General features: G+C 44.0%; 1 protein-coding gene across 1 annotated transcript in view; it reads right to left on the minus strand.

Annotated features, from left to right (window-relative positions):
• Window positions 1–17,181, minus strand: part of PLEKHN1 (pleckstrin homology domain containing N1) — a 67,008-nt gene extending 49,827 nt beyond the window's left edge. Inside the window, exons 1-2 of the mRNA XM_055001026.1 lie at window positions 17,020–17,181; window positions 8,863–8,962 (exon numbers count right to left, since the gene is read on the minus strand). Coding sequence (XP_054857001.1) covers window positions 8,863–8,962; window positions 17,020–17,099 — 180 coding nt within the window. The 5' untranslated portion in view covers window positions 17,100–17,181. The remainder of the gene's footprint in view (window positions 1–8,862; window positions 8,963–17,019) is intronic.
• Between the last annotated feature and the right edge of the window lie 382 nt (window positions 17,182–17,563).

Consider the following 17,563-nt stretch of genomic DNA (forward strand, 5'->3'; position numbering starts at 1 on the left):
TCTGAAGCTGCTGATAAAGATGAACCACCGGGCGTACTATTAACATACCATGCCGTCCTATTCACATGTGACAATTAGATCGTTCTGATTAAATTCCAGATAAACCTTTGATTTACCTGCCAGTCCACAATGTCTTTGTGTGGCTACTTTCCATAGCATAAATCCTTTACAGTTTTTTTCAAATGCAGTTCCACAGATATACACCACTGATTTCAAATAGAAACACTGGATAAGTACTATATATTGGGGATATTTGTGTTTAGCATACGGCACACAGCTGACCCAGGGGGTTCCTAGCGATCTTCCATGCACAAGCTAGAAAAGGCTCCAATTTGAGACAAAATTTGCCCCCAACATTATGATGGCTCAGATAAAAACTGTGGGGGAGGGGAATTATATGTTTCTTGTAGTGTTGCCAACCTCCAGATAGGGCCTGAAGATCTCCCAGAATTACAACTGATCTTCAGGCCACAGAGATCAGTTCCCTTGGAGAAAATGGCAGCTTGGGGGGGGGGGGGCGTGGACTCTGCCATTATAGTACAGTTGCCAGCTCCAGGCTGAGAAATTCCTGGAGAATTGGGGGGGGTAGAGCCTGGGAAGGGCAGGATTTGGGACCTCAGCAGGGTTTAATGCCATAGAGTCCATTTTCCAAGGCAGCCATTTTCTCCAGTGGAACTGATCTCTGTCACCTGGAGATCAGTTATAATTCCAGCTCTCCAGCCATCACCTGGAGGACGGGAACCCTACATTATACCCTGCTGAGGTCCCTACCCTCTCCAGGCTCCATCCCCAAATCTCCAGGAATTTTCCACCTTGGAGCTGGCAACCCTAATTTCTTCCTTTTAATGGGAGAGATGATTCTGTGGAGATCTTTCTTTCATTAGGCACCTCAAACCACGTAAGATTACTTCTGACAGTTTACCTCATGAATGGGTGAATTAAGGCCTGGAGTGTGTCAAAAGGTGGGTCCCCCCAGGGATGAGGGGTCCGCCAGCCATAATCATGATGTGTCAATGAGTAGTGTATTCTACACAGAGACATGGTGGTGTCTAATTATGTGCATCACCAACAGGAGTTGCCAGGGGCTAATTCATGCGCCATTCAGAGGAAATCTGAGGTAATAATAATCCCCCTCCACAACTGCTTATCAAAGGAGTTACAGGCTTTGCGGCAAGCACAGGAGAGATGAGGAGAGAAAGCATGTGGAAAACCAACACACCCCCCCCCCCCCCCACACACACTTAATATTAATGGTGCAACTGGAAGAAACTTGAGAAATCCAGGACATGCGGCACAATCTTGAGCATGTTTACCCCTAGGAAGAGTGCTTTGGATGCCAGCTGACTGCCCCATAGTCTTTAATTGTCTTTAAAAGCAGCAGCGGCTGAATTTGTGATTTGAATTGATGTTGTAACGCTGAGGAGAGGTTAACCGGCTTCCTCAATAGACATTTCCCTCCATCTCACTCCAAAGCAGCTATTATTCACCTCAGAGTAAAACACTCTTGATGGGGAAAATTTCTGTCTCAGATTGGAAATGACACCCCCCTGCCTCGCCCTGTAACTCCTTTTAAAGATCATTTGTTTAGATATTAATATCCCAGCTTTATTCCCCAATGGAGACCCAATGCAGCTTATGACATTTTCCTCCCTTCCTCCATTTTATCCTCGTAGCAACAACCCTGTGAGGTAGGTTAGGTGGAGAGAAAATGAAAGGCCCAACAGCATCTCCAGTTTGCTTCCATGTCAGAACCTCTGTCTCCCAGCTCTCTGACCCCAAAAACTCTAACCGTTGCATCACACTGATATAACAAGGCAATCCTGTGCAAACTAATCTGAACCTACCAAATCCCACTGAACAAAGTGAGTATGTTTACTTCTGAGTAAACATTGTTAAAGACTTTGGGAGAGCTGATCATGTGTCTCTTGTCATCAACTTTGGCCCTGAGGTGTTGAAATATTTCAGCGATATCACAGGATTTGCTCCCCAGATTTAAATCCCAAACAAAGCTCCAAACAATGCTTTGCCGTTCAAAAATAATTGCTAAAAATGAAATATTGTCAAGGTACCTCACCTCAGGCAGAAACCACTCAGATAATCTGGTTTAAATAGGAAGAAGAAACCAGTTTCATGTTTTATTCCCAGCAAAATTTCCCTCCCTCTGGGCTGTTTATATTTGCCACCACAGACACCCGTTCTGATTAATCTCAGCGGAGGGTTTGATGCTTTTGGTTTCTCTCAGCATTTACATGACAGGATTTTTGAAAACCAGTTCAGCTCCAAGAACAAGGCCTGAACACGTCTTACTTTGCTCCGTCTCAGTCTATGAGCGAGACAAGTTAAAAATTAAACTCCTTTAGACTCCAGGTAGGATAGGTTTGGATGACTTGGCTTTTAATCACCGGGGATGGCTGCCGAGCAAGGAGGATGTCAGCTTTGGACAAGTTGTTGCGTCACGGAGGGGCTCTAAAAAGTGACTCTCCCTGATAAACAAAAAGGGAGATTTTTTTTTAAAGGTCGTGTTTGTTATCTGCATTTCTCCTGTTTCCTCATCATACACAAGTTGGTTTTATTTATCATCATCATCATTATAATTTGCTTTAGGACATGAGCAACTGGGAAATATTCCAAGACAGGATACACGGACCAGTGGTCAAGGCAAGGGCCGAATCCACATTTGCTTTTTGTTTCTGTGCCTTTTTCGCAACCGCGGCGCTGTTCAAGCAGCTACTCACACGCTTTCCCATCCGTGTGTTCCCCGCCATCACCGCGCCACAATTGCACCTCCTTTCTGTACCACGTGATAATGGCGGAAATCTGTTTTTGCCTGGCCCCCCCTTTTTTTAAAGGGCTTTCATAGTGCATTTGCACAATAAAGCAAGGTCAGTATACCGCAAAACCTACTTTAGTGAGCAGCAGTTTGTGCGGGAAAAGAAACCGATGATGGTCCTTAGTACCATCAGTTACTTTCCGCTCTCTGCTTTGAATGGAACCTGGCTCCCCCCTATAAATACTCTGGCTTTTCCCTGGCTCTGCCTACAGAAGAGTCGGAATATCGGTATAGTGCAAAATTAACTTTTTTTTGGGAAAAAAAGGGAAGTGATGTGCGCCGTCAACGCTGACGACGGAGGAGGGAACTGCCCACTATTACACTTTACTCAGTTGCGTGTGGAGAACGGATTAGGCCACGAAGACGCACTGGGAGGGTGAATGTGATGATGCACAGCGTGGTAGCGGAATGAACCCAACTGCCATGACTGCGCAAGATAAGTGGATGGTGAGTGCATGTGGATTTGGCCAAGCTCAAATTTTCTGCCTTCACCTCAGGCAAGTCACTGAGATCTCTCTCTCTGCCTCAGGCACAGACAGACAGACAGACAGACAGACAGACAGACAGACAGACAGACAGACAGACAGATAGATAGATAGATAGATAGATAGATAGATAGATAGATAGATAGATAGATAGATAGATAGATAGATAGATAGAAGCTTTGTATACTGCTGGTTTCTTGATTCCATTGCAGTCATAAAAATTGATTATATTTTTATTCTACCTTTCCTTCAAGGAAATGAGGGTGATATACATAGTTTTCCCCTCCTCCATTTTATCCTCACAACAACAATCTTGTGAGGTAGCTTAGGCCAAAAGTCCTATTCCAATACTTTAACTGCAACACAACTATGGCTGTTTCCTGTTTGGTGGGTAGATGTATAGATTGCCTATATGTTCACCTTGATAAATTCTGGGAAGCTGTTTGAAACCAGGAAAACAGTACAAGACAAGCAGCCTTGATTTGAACTGGGGTACACCCCCCTCCCCCAATATTTAGCAATAAAAATGTACAAGGAATCTGTGGCTCTTCCAGGGTCTCTTCTACTTTGAGCCTAAAACATTGCCCTATGAATCAGAATTTTCCTTCCAGCATGAATTTGCTAGGTGGCCTTAACCAATTCCACCTCTTTATCCCATATGTGGGTTGAGAATAATAATATTGACCTACATTGCAAGATGGTTATGTATGCAAAGCTCTTTGAACGTTAAATGTAATTTATGATTATTCCTCATAAATTCCCATAATATGCATATAAAGGCTAAACGCCAAATCATACAAACAATATACAAGAAACTGATAGGCATTTAGCTCATTCCATCCCTCGTTTGGGCATGGGTCCCACAGTTTAAAGATCAAAAGTATAAACTCTACTCTGGTCTATAAAATTTTGACATTAAATAATAATAATAGTGCTTAGCATTTATATAGCCCTTTCAGCAAGCTATTCCTTGTCTATTATCACAGCAAGCAACACAACAGCCTTCTGAGGCAGGCACGTGTCCTCATAGGGTAGAGACAATGACTTGCAAAGAGCTACTTAATGAGAGCTTTCAGGTTTTGTGCGAGGTGTCTCTGCTGCACCAGTGGTCCAGAGGAAGGAGCAGTGAAAAATTAAGGGAGCCGCAAAGAGATTAAAATCCCTGCTGTGTATAAAATCCCAGATGTGTGGGTTGTTTTAACTCTGGCAAACAGAAAGAGTTTGGAAGAATCTTAGGCCTTGGCCAATCTCCAAGGATAGGAGTTTGATTAATGTTTCATAGATCCAGAGGAGTTAGCCATGTTAGTCTGTAGTTGCAAAATAATGAAGAGTCCAGTAGCACCTTTAAGACTAACCAACTTTATTGTAGCATAAGCTTTCGAGAACCACAGCTCTCTTCGTCAGACGCATCTGACGAGTGGTTCTCGAAAGCTTATTCTACTTTGATTAATGTTTGAGTTACTATGGTTAATGGCTTTTTAAAGCACAAGACCATACTCTAAGTGAGGGTTGCCAAATTCCAGGTGATAGCTGGAGGTCTCCCAGAAGTACAACTGATCTTCAGCCCATATAGATTGGTTCCCCTGGAGAAAATGGCTGCTTTGGAGGGTGGACCCCATGACATTATACCCAGCAGACGTCCCTCCCCTTCTCAAATCCTGTCCTTCCCCGGTTCCAACCACAAATCTCCTGGAACATCCCAACCCAGAGTTGGCAACCTATGCATCTGTCACAGTCTCTATACTGTTGACAAATAAAATAAATATTGATGGTATTTATAGGTGAATACAGAACAAAACAAATTGCCATTCAACCAACTAAGTCTAAGGTTAACCTCAAAGGAGGGATGTTTCCCACCAACCCTAGAATAATTTTTGGTGGGTTTTTTTTTTTGGAAAGGTGGAGGGAAATCCTTCCCTTCTAGTCCTATTTGACCCTGCCTTGCCTTGTGGCTGTTCAAATTTTCCATGGCCCTGTTCTTTTAAAATAGTCATGGTCCTGCATCAGAAGGAGATAAGGATTTCTCCCTTCTCTACTACAGAAGCTCTTTCTGGGCATAGAACCAACAACCCTATCTAGGAATTATTCTCAAATTATTCTCAAGTTGGGCTCTGTTTGTCTACAGGCTTCCCAGGTGCCAACTTTATGCTAAAAAGACTGGGTGCCACCTCTCCTTGTACCCCTAAGAAGGATGACTCAGCTATGCTTAAACCACAAACTAGTTTCCTGCCTTTTCCAAAGAACAGGGAGAGCAGTCTAATCCCTTTCCACCCTCCCTTCTCCTCCACCTCTTCGTTTCCAGAATTCCTGACATACAGGTTGGTGACGGGGCGCTCACCATCTCCACCCACAGAAACACAGCGTGAGAATTCCTGCTACAGAAACTCGGGCTGTGGGCTGGCTAATTTGTGTAGTTAGATACGGGTAATTAACAGTTTGCATGTCCTTACAATAAATGTGGCAGGCCCACTGGCTGACTGGTGGACATGTTGCACTTTCACCAGGGATGAAGACTCTCTCTAACTCTCCCAAGATCTTTAATACCTCCTTCTAAATCAACTTAAATGGCTTCAAAGAGCCGACTATTTTAATGCCTTTTTACTACACACAGGTGGAATCGTAAATGGCTTCCCTTTCCAAAGCCTCTGAGAATCATAGTTCAACGAGGTGGCCATCTCCAAGCAAAATATTTTTAATTCATCCATTCCTCACTTCTATATTTCCCAGAAGGGTGGCACGCATTCCCTCCCCCCGACCCAAACAATGAACCTGTGAATTAGGTTTGGCTGAAAGAGAAAATGACTGTCCCAAGATCTCCCAGTAATAATGTTGCTAACCTCCAGCTGGAACTATGTGATCTCCCAGAATTACAACAGTTTTTCAGATGACAGAGATCCATTCCCTTGGAGAGAATGGCTGGTTTGAAGGGTGGATATTATGGTGTTATTCCATGCTGAGATGCCTCTTCTGCCTGAACTCTGCCCTCCCCAGGCTCTACCCACAAATCTCCAGGAATTGCCTAACCTGGAGTTGGCAACTATACCCAGTGAGCTCTACAGCCTGAGCAAGGTTTTGAACTCAGGCCTCCCAGGTTCAGTCCCCCAGAATTCCTTTGAGTATGGTATGATAGCTTACTTGCTTAAACCAAAAGGGTAGCTGTTACTCCCTTGCTGCAGAAGGAAGAAAGAAACCTTGCGGTGATATTTAACATCTACATGCACCCTATTGCACAGCTGGTGCAGAGTTTTGGACTGGGTTGTCATCAATATGCTGATGACACCCAACTTTATGTGTTGATGGGTGGCCGGCTGGACTTTGATCTGGTCGGCTGCCAAGGTTCTGGGATCCAGCTCCCAACCCTTGATGGGGCACCACTTATGCCTGTAGTGATAATGACGAGCTTGGATGTGGTCCTGGATAGAGATGGGCATGAACCGAAATATGAACCAAAGTTCATGACGAACCAGGCTGGTTCATGGTTCGCAAACCAGCAGTTTGTCAGAGCCCATTTCTGATGAACCGCCACGAACTTTAAGCTGGTTCGTTTGGTTCGGGTTTTTTGGTTCGTCGTTGCAGACAGTCTGGCACTGATCAATCAGTTTCCTAGGCAACAGGGGATGGACTTCCTGCAGGTCTTCTGCTGGCCCAGAAGTGACCTTCCACTGACCTGGAAGTGATGATTTGCTGACCTTGATGTGACGTTTTCATGAACCAAACAAACCAGTTCGTGAACAGGGCAGGTTTGTGAAAGTTCGTGGTTTGTGGTTCATGAAATGTGACAAACTACGAACTGCACGGTTTGTTGTTTTTTTCTGGTTCGTGCTCATCTCTAGTCCTGGATGCCTCTTTATCAATGTAGGCCTGGGCCACAGGCCTGGGTCACAGGCAATTTGCTCTCTACTTTTCAACCTCCAAACTAGCTGTGGTGATCCATGCAATAGTCGCATCCAGGTTACATTACTGCAACTCGGTCTATGCTGGGCCTGCTTTGGAAGTTGCAACTGATCCAAAATGCAGTGGCGCTGTGTTTGACCGAGACTCCATTCCAGTCACATGCACTGGCTTCCAGTGGAATTCCAGATGAGATTCAAGGTTTTGGTTCTGACCTTTAAGGCCATTAGTGAACTGGGACCGACATACCTATGGAATCGCCTCTCACCATATGATCCCCGGAGGGTGCTTCGATCAGCAGATAAACCTCTACTGGTGATCCAAGGCCCCAAAGAGGTTTGCCTGCCTCGACCAGGACCCACGCCTTTTTGGCCCTGGCCCCAGCCTGGTGGAACTCTCTGTCTGTGGAGACCCAGGCCCAGCAGGATTTGTTATCATTCCACCGGGCCTGTAAGATAGAGATGTTCTGCCAAGCATAGGGTTCCCAGGTTGGGAAATTCCTGGAGATTTGGGGCATGGAACCTGGAGAGGGAAGGGCTTGGGGAAGGGAGAGGCCTCAGTGTGGTATAATGCCATAGAGTTCACCATTCATAGCAGCAGGGCTTTTTTCTGGGAAAAGAGGTGGTAGAACTCAGTGGGTTGCCCTCAGAGAAAATGGTCACATGGCTGTTGGCCCCGCCCCCTGATCTCCAGACAGAGGGGAGTTTAGATGGCCCTCTGCGCCGCCGCTGCGCAGAGGGCAATCTAAACTCCCCTCTCTCTGGAGATCAGGGGGCGGGACCAACAGCCATGTGACCATTTTCAAGAGGTGCCGGAACTCCATTCCACCATGTTCCAGCTGAGAAAAAGCCCTGCATAGCAGCCATTTTCTCCAGGGGAACTGATCTCTGTTGCCTGGAGATCAGTTGTAATTCCAGGAGATCTCCAGCTACTACCTGAAGTCTGGCAACCCTAGCCAGGCATATGGTGGTTGACGTGAGCGGGGGGCCCTATCCAGCTTTCTGCCAAGTCTCCCTGGTTCTGCTGCTATGTTAACCGGTCACCCTGCCCCACAGGCTTTGCTGATGTTGGAGGGTCATTGCAAAATATGCACTGCTGTATTAATGATTATTTATTGGATTTCGTTGTTATGCTACCATGTTTTATTTTTATATACTGGTTGTAATTTGCTCTGAGCCCACTTGCAGAGTAAGCAGAATATAAATCCAATTAATTAATTAATTAATTAATTATTCACAGATGTATGGGTGGCACAAAAACTTATGCTGCAAATCTGTGAGTCTGAGATGCAATTTAGACTGAACAGTTTTGGTAGGTTCAAACTATATCCACTCAGCCAAACACTTTGTCAGTTGCCTTTGCTGAGATTATCTTTCACCTTTAGTTTTGTCATCTCTAAAATAGGATAATAGGTTATAAAGACTCATTCCCTTTTCCACTCTGTGTATCTGATGAAGGGAGACTCTCGAAAGCTCATACCCTGGAAATCTAGTTGGTCTTTAAAGTGCTCCTGGACCCAAATCTTGGTCAATCTCACAAAAAGGACATGAGAAACAAGCAAGACTGTACAGAGCATACATGATGAATAATAATAATACATGATGAATAATAAGATAGCCACCCTACAAGCCCCGGAGGCTGTGTGGTGGTACTTACCTTTCCAGGAATATACTGGAGTATCTTGTCTGAGGTGACATCTCTCTCCTGTCCTGGTTCTAAGCCAAAAAGGCCGGCCAGCTTTTTCTTGCTCTCTGGTCTACAAAGCAATAAAAAAAGGCATATTCGGGTAAGATCAAGGCAAGCAAACAAAGGAAGTTGAGAAAGGCGCCAGGGTGAAATGAGCAACTTTTGTCACAAACTTCTTAAGCATCTAAAGCTTCTAAGTGTCCGAGCCTCATAAATCTCTGGCAATCAAGAACGTGAGAGGTTTAGCGGAGACACTTGTTGGTTTTCTTGCTTTGTTTTATTTGTTCATGCACAAAGGAAGGCTTAGAGCCAAAACACACGTTAAGAAATACCCAGGTTCAGCACGTGTTCTCTTACCTCAAGGTTTGCTGGGATCTGTAGGCGTCCTGGAAGCTTAAAGTTTAGCATTTACAGAGCAGCAAAAAGGGAAAGGGAAATACAGGCGCCTGTATTTTAAACTTTAAGCTTCCAGGACGCCTTTAAGCTTCCAGGACGCTTGCAGATCCTTTAAGCTTCCAGGACTTTAAGCTTCCAGGACCCCTACAGATCTTTAAGCTTCCAGGACGCCTACTTTAAGCTTCCAGGACTCCTACAGATCCCGGCAAACCTTGAGGTAAGAGAACACGTGCTGAACCTAGGTTTTTCTTAACGTGTGTTTTGGCTCTTAGTTGTAGCTTCCCAAAACAGATGGGCTGCCAGTTTAGAAGGATTCTGTCTCTCTAAGTAGAAAAGAGTCCAGTAGCACTTTTAAGACCAACCGACTTTACTGTAGCATAAGCTTTCGAGAACCACAGTTCTATGGTTGTTGGGGGTTTTCCGGGCTGTATTGCCGCCTCGCCCACTCCTGCTGTTCCAGGGAGGGCAGCACCCGAGCTGGCCCCGATTCTGTCTTTTGGGTGCTACACCTCTGAAGATGCCAGCCACAGCTGCTGGCGAAACGTCAGGAACTACAATGCCAAGACCACGGCAATACAGCCCGGAAAACCCCCAACAACCATCGTTCTCCGGCCGTGAAAGCCTTCGACAATACAACCACAGCTCTCTTTGTCAGATGCATCAGACGAAGAGAGCTGTGGTTCTCGAAAGCTTATGCTACAGTTGCAAAATCAAAAAGAGTCCAGTAGCACCTTTAAGACTAACCAATTTTATTTTATTGTAGCATAAGCTTTCGAGAATCAAGTTCTCTTCATCAGATGCCTGATTGGTTAGTCTTAACGGTGCTACTGGACTCTTTTCTATTTTGCTACTACAGACTAACACAGCTAACTCCTCTGGATCTGTCTCCCTAAGGACAGAGTTAAGGTAGAAATTTTTTTTTTAAAAAAAGTGTTCAGCATCAGAAACCTAACCTGACAGTTCTTTTTTTCTGTTTACAGTTGTGCTGGCAGGACACAGAAAATGAAACCAGGCAAAGGTGAGTTTCAGGAGGATAATTACCAGGGCTTTTTTTCAGCAGGAACGCGGTGGAACGGAGTTCCGGAACCTCTTGAAAATGGTCACATGGCTGGTGGCCCCGCCCCCTGATCTCCAGACAGAGTTTAGGTTGCCCTCTGCGCTGCTCGGTGGCACGGAGGGCAATCTCAACTCCCCTCTGTCTGGAGATCAGGGGGCGGAGCCACCAGCCATGTGACCATTTTCTCCAAGGGCAACCCACTGAGTTCCACTACCTCTATTCCCAGAAAAAAATGACCTGATAATTACAGATTATCATTTTAACATTCAAGTCAGTCAGATTTATTTACAGTTAAAAACCAGTACAGACTTAACATTCAAGAACAGAGAATCTTCCCAGATCTCTCCACTAGATTCTTGTAGGAGATGCAGTGAGGGCCAAACTGGGAGTTCTGGGTGAGATCTACCTAGCCCCCTCTCCTTTTAACTAGCTGCTGCATGGACTCCAGTTTCAATAGGGCCGGAGGGAGACAGTGTCCTTAAACCTCCCATCTTATGCTGTTTTTTCCTACCTGAAATGGCTGCTACTCGCCCTATGGGGGCAAAACTTATAGCTCCTGTATGCAGCTGGTGCTAATGTCTGTTAGGAGTCAAAGAGAGCATAGATCTCATCCCAATTCTCTCCTGAGTGCAATTCAGCATACTAGTAGTTAAAGCCTAAACCCCCTGAGATGCCTTTGGGAAATTCTTCTACTATATGGCAAGATGCAGAGTCCAGTAGCACCTTAATGACTGACAAGATTTCCTGACTCCCTTCCTTGCAATACCCCACTCACATTCAGCTTGGGATAAAAGGGCTTAGTCTGACGAAGGGAGATTGATTCTCAAAAGCTTTTATCTGTTGGTCCTTAAGGTGCCACTGGACATGAATCTTGCTGTTCTGCTGCAGTCCAATACAGCTACCCACCTGGAACTATCTTCTCCTACATGAAGCTCTCCCCACCCCCTGCTTTTTAAAACTGAGAATTCCCCTGCTCAAAGTTCATCCTCCTGTGAAGATCCAAGATGAAACTTGACAGGGCAAAGCTCTGCTGATTTCCTCACTTTCTCTTGTCTAGTTTAACACCGAAGACTGGGATAACGTAGTGGCTTAGAGAACGAGCTGTGTTACAGGAGTCTCTGGTTCAAATCTCACCTCTTCCAGAAAATCACTAGGTGACCTTAAACAAGCCATTCTCTTTCAACCCTATCCTCTCTCATCTGCAACATGGGTTAGATGCATCTGACAAAGAGAGCTGTGGCTCTCGAAAGCTTATGCCACAATAAAGTTGGTTAGTCTTAAAGGTGCTACTGGACTCTTTACTATTTTTGCCACTACAGACTAACACGGCTAACTCCACTAGATCATAGAACCAGAGGAGTTAGCCGTGTTAGTCTGTACTAGCAAAATCAAAAAGAGTCCAGTAGCACCTTTAAGACTAACCAATTTTATTGTAGCATAAGCTTTCGAGAACCACAGTTCTCTTCGTCAGATGCACTCTTCGTCAGATTCCAATAGATCATAACTCCACTAGATCAAAGATATCAAAGTTATTTATTAACTAATTATACAAATAAACAACATTAACTGCTTTCCCATAATCTAAGCCTGTCAGTCACACACATTACTAATAGGAGCCAGCTATTAGTCAATGTAATTGAAGATTTTTCGCAACCATCATCAAAACTAGTTTCAGCTCTTGCAAATAAATTACAGCATTTTTCTCCAGGAGGAAATTATGGTGTGTGTGTGTTAGCCCTATGTGTTTTTGCATGAAGTTGCGTCACAGTGGAAATAATTTCTAGAATAATCCTTTTAGGGTTGCTGCTTTCCATACTGGAATTAGTTGGGAGAGGAAGCATTTTTAAAATCAACAAAATCTACTGAAGAAAGATTTTAAGAAGAAAGATTTTAAGAATCGGAACGCTGTGGAACATTGCAAAGAAAACCTGGAAGATAACATTTTCTCGCACGAGTTTTGCGCAATGTCACACAAAACTCACGCGACAAAACGTTATCTTCTGCGTTTTTTCGCAACACTCTGCGGCGTTCCGATTGAAGGTGAGTAGTGTGGAAAAGGCCTATGTGTCAGGTGATGCAATATTAACCAGGAAGGGTAGTTTAAAAAGACAGAGCCGGCGGCAGGGCAAAGGTTTTGCTATACACTGGAGCTGTATGAAGGGGCTGTGAAATACCAGAAGGGAAACATAAGCCCATTATAACCTCTCCAGGTCCAAGCCCATTTCCATTCCTCACTACCCTCTGGTTTTGATCCCATGCAGTTTTAGACTGGAGAGGTGAAATTGACAGAGCCTTTGGGGAGGCAAAGTTGAAATTAACAACCCCTCTGAGGAACGATTTCTGTCAGCTCTGTCTTTTTAAACTATGCTTCCCGGATAACATTGCGTCTCCCTACACTTGACAAACACGTGCCTAGGCGTCTCTTGTTGAGAGACTAGTAAAGTACTTCGGGTCAGATGTTTGTGTAAGCATATTCAAGATCACTTAACATAGACTATTCCCCTCTTAATAATCACTTTGACTGTCTTGGTGCACTCACAATCAGGGTGTTATTTAAGAAAAGGATTTTCCTCACCCTTTCAGTGCATGATCTGAAGATCCTACATCTGGAGAGCAACAACTGCTTTTAAGAGGTTTCAGAAAGACTTTGTTTCCTATGGTAATGATGATTCCAAAGGAGACATTCATTTTGCTTTCCCATGATGTGCAAATTTATTTCTTTTGTTGCCACCATTGGCTGAGCAATTTTAGTAAAGTACAAAAATGTGCACCAACTGTTTGACAAGTGGGGGGGGGGGCAGGGAATGCTCAGATCACCTTCAACAGTGAAAAGAAAAAAACCCCCCAAACCAGCCAATGCTAAAACATTCTTTTTCTCCAGTCTAACTTTACTGATTGTGGAGTAGATAAAAAGATTATAATTATTCTGGATTAATTCAAACAGAGGCCCCAAATAACCTAGAAGCTAATTCTGTGGGACAATGGTGGATTTACATGTCAGGCCGTAAGTCAGCTAGCCTACCAGGCCCCCACCCACCAGAGTAAATAGAACTGGACTTCTTGCAGCAATTTGGGTCCCAGTTACAGAAGAGTGTAATCTTGAATATGTAACATAAGATATGCTTCTGACAAGTTCCCTAAAGCAACTTTCCTCAAATGTGTATCTCAGGGGAATGGTTGCAAATTTTGAAATGTTTGCATGTCTTCTTGGAGACGCTGTATGAGCCCATGATATTAACAATATGCTTGGTATGCTACAATTTCTATTTGCTCCATCTCTATATTATATTTCTCGGGTGCCTTTGCCCTCAGGAACAGAGAAGATTTTCTTGCACATTGGCAACTTCCCCTCTATGGCACAAAACCAGAGCCCTCTCCAGAATCTAACATGGGAAGCACAAGTCGTAGCATACACCCTGGGAAAGGAACATAAAACACTGTTCTGCTGTGTCTTGCTGGATCAGAACAAAGGTTCATTTAGTTCAATGTTTTTAAAACTGTGTTCCAAGGAAGGGTTTCTTAGAAGCTTATCAGGAACTTCTTAAAGATCCCAAAGACAGTTTGCTCACCTCTGCAATTTTCCCTTTCTGCATACTGGAGAATACATGCTCTATGGCATACTCTGCATTCACGCAGGGCTCAACAGGCCCTGTCAGTCTGCACAAGTGAGCCATAAAACATGCCTAGAATCTTCTGTGATGCGCAGGGGCTCTGCGACAAGTGTGCTAAAGTTCCTCAGCGCACAGATCATTGCCGAAGGGGTTTCGGGAATGTTGAAAGCCACAGATCTTTGGGTCTGTTTGTTTCCATAAAGACAACAAGCCTGTGTCCTTGTAACTGGAATGATTGCAGATTATCCCCCTGTTTATCTCTACTTCCTTTCTCTCCCTTACATTTTATATCGTACGTTTTTGGGAGACTTTATTTTGTAACCCTAATTTTCCTCTCCTGTCTGGTGGTCTAACTTAGTTGGTTTCAATGAAATTATAGACGTAAACAAAATCCATCGCCTGTAATTATCCTTGCATTTTTGTCAAGTATCCTGCCCCACGTGGCTCTGGATTAGGGCTCCCAACTCTGGCCTGAGAAATTCCGGGAGATTTGGGGGCAGTGCCTGAAGGAAGGAATTGCACCTAGACTCTATGGTATACCATAAAGTCTGCTCTTCAAAGCTGCCATTTTCTCCAGGGTTACTGATATCCGTAGCTTGGAGGTCAACTGTAATTCTGGGAGATCTCCAGCCCCCACCTAGAGATTAGAACAAAAAGTGGGAACCCACAATTGGAGGGGAAATATAAGTAACCCAATTGGGATATATTTTACCTCCAATTGGGTTACTTATATTTTCCCTCCAATTGCGGGTTCCCAGTCCCACTTTTTGTTCTAGTTACAAAAACAGAGAGAGGTCTCTGTTTTTGTAACCTACCTAGAGACTGGCAAGCCTACGGAATATAGTTTCTTGATAAAGCAAAGGAAAATACACAGTGAAATAAATGGAAAAGGGAATGTTGCTTTTAAAAACAGACACCGTTGAAGTCATTAGCTCAGAAAAGGGTGTAAAATTTACCCCCCCTCCAAAAGCTTAGCACATGTTGAAGAGTTTGTGTGTATATTTTTTTTAATATGCTATTGCTTTTACACAATTCTTCTGGTTTGCAATTTGCCATACTCCTCATCACGGAGGTACAGGAAGTGCTAATTGCAAGAAAGGAGGGTCAGGTTCTTACTTCCTATGGTATCCCATCATGCAATTGTCCATCCTATGGCTATCACAGTGAATTCCATTTTTCTTTCTCCTTTCCAGAGAAGGAAAGTCCAGGAATATTGATTGGAGTCCCTTATTTGGTAACTGCATGCTTCAGTGCCAAAATTTAATGATTCATTAACGCCTCTCAGCTGAGAGAACTATATCTGAAGGGGTGGTGAAGAGTGCCCTCAGGTCATAGCTGACTTATGGTGACCCCTGGTGGGGTTTTCATGGCAAGAGACTAACAGAGGTGGTTTACCATTGCAACCCTGGACTTCATTGGAGGTCTCCCATCCGATTACTAACCAAGGCCGAGCCTACTTAGCTTCTGAGATCTGATGAGATCGGGCTCACCCGGGCTATCCCTACCAGGGCATGTTTGAAGTAGCATCAGTTAAAATACCTGAACATGGATTCTTAGGGAATGGTCCTTGAACGCTTAGCCATTTCCATACATCCCCTGCTCTTGGATGACCATGAAATAATTTTAATTGATTTCACACCCCTGAATTTTCCGCCTTTTTGCCCAATCGGTCATGAATGCCAAACTGGATTGTATGCATCAGTCAGTGGAACTGCATAACTACCAATCCTTGGGTTTAGTACTGGCCAACTCATCCTAAAGAGGTTCTGCATTTATGCCCCCAGTCTGAGGCACATAGCTAGGAAAATTTCCCAGGTGCGTGCTGCTCATTCAGGCACGTTGAAATTTAAAGCTGGCAGTTAGCTGTCTGATTTTATTTGAACTTTATTGTCACCCAGGAATTTGAGCTATTTGTCCTCATTTTCCATATGCACAGACAGTCGTTTAGGTGAGTGGGAGGATCTAGGCAGGATGGTGAGAACTTTGGGAGAGGGAAGAGAAACCTGGAATGGAAAGGGGAATGGGGAGGGGGGGGGAGGTGCCGTTCAATTGTCAGCTAAAGTTAACTTTGTAAAAGCAAACACAATAACTACAAAACAGAATATTCTAAGCAGGAACATTGTTGTGAAGATCTAACTTTGGTGTGAAAAAACTCGTTTTTAAAATCAGTTTAATGGAAGTATGAGGTCATAACGCTGGCCTAAAATATAGGGTTCTGAGACCCAAATATTCCTTTGTGTCAGGATCAAAAATGGTGTTCTTACACAGAAAGTGTTTCCATATAGGAAATAGCATGCCTCAGTAGGTATTACATGCAATGATCTCATGTGTAATTAATTTAATGGTATTTAAATGCAGCAAAACCAATATGGGCAACAATATGCATGCACTTTGCATGCTTTCCCCCCCTTTATGAGGTTCTGTCCCTCTAGAAAAAGTGCATAAAACAATGACGGTGCCAGTGGAATTCTGAAACTAACTAGTTTACAGTTCTCTAGGGAAGTATGGTTAAAAGAAGACTCTTGCTCATATATCTTGGATCTCTTCTGTTCCTTTCAAATAAGGGTCTCTGCTGAATGTAAAACTATTTGTATCAAACATGCCATAGTTAATAGCAGCCAATATTTTTGGGCAATGAACCCCCTCCCCTCCCCGCGAAAAAGTTTTGAGACTGGTAACGTTTTGCTACTGCTACTTATACATAAGGAAAAGATTCTGCAAAACTCTGAAATAGAATTCAAGCCGTGCCAGTGACTGACCACTCCTCCCAAGAGAATAAAACAAATACTGATTAAGATTAAAAAGTTGCCTTCCTTCCATTTTAAAGAATAGACTTTTACAATCAACATCCCTTCTACCAGAAGTGTAAAACTATTGTAAAATTTACAAAGCCCAAGAAAATTACAGACACACGAGTGCCTGACTTCTCTTGGGAAAAGCCAGACAGCTCAAACAGTTCCTTTGGGAAGGTAACACAAAGAGATTAAGTAAATGCTTTTTTTAAAAAAAGAAGGAAAAGATCCTCTCTTGTTAGGCTTCAAGCAAAGATTCTGGCATACTCACTCTTTCCTGAGCGAAGGCTTCCTGGAGAAAGAGTATCTGAACCTCCCAGGTGCCTGGGGAACACAAGCCATGTTCCCCATATTGCGAGCAACTTCTCCAATCCAAGAACAGCTGGGAGAAAACAGAAGACAGGCAGGCAAGAGCACAGAGGGCGCCTGCAAAGCCAGGGAGGTGTGTGCCGTTTGTGTGTGTCATGCAGACATTCCCTACTTCCGTCTGCTGTGTGACTCTTATGGGTGTGAGCTGGGAGCAAACAAGCCTTTTTGCCAGGGGCTGTTTTCAGGCTAAATTCTCACTTCCCCTCCTGTGCCGACTCTCTGATCTGATAATACGTACACACACACACACAAAGAGGAAAACTGAGAAAGAACTTTGTTTCAGTTTCTTCCCTGGTGAACTGAAGAGACCACTTAAGACCTCTGACACTCAATCCCAGGCACTTTACACTTGAGGCAGAGGGACAGCTGCCTCTGGTGACATCTTAAAGAGTAATGCTTTTTTATTAAGGCCTAAGCTATCCTGGACTAGAGACCACTTCATCTAG

This window comes from Eublepharis macularius, chromosome 17 (genome assembly GCF_028583425.1).
Source record: "Eublepharis macularius isolate TG4126 chromosome 17, MPM_Emac_v1.0, whole genome shotgun sequence".
NCBI classification, from domain to species: domain Eukaryota; kingdom Metazoa; phylum Chordata; class Lepidosauria; order Squamata; family Eublepharidae; genus Eublepharis; species Eublepharis macularius.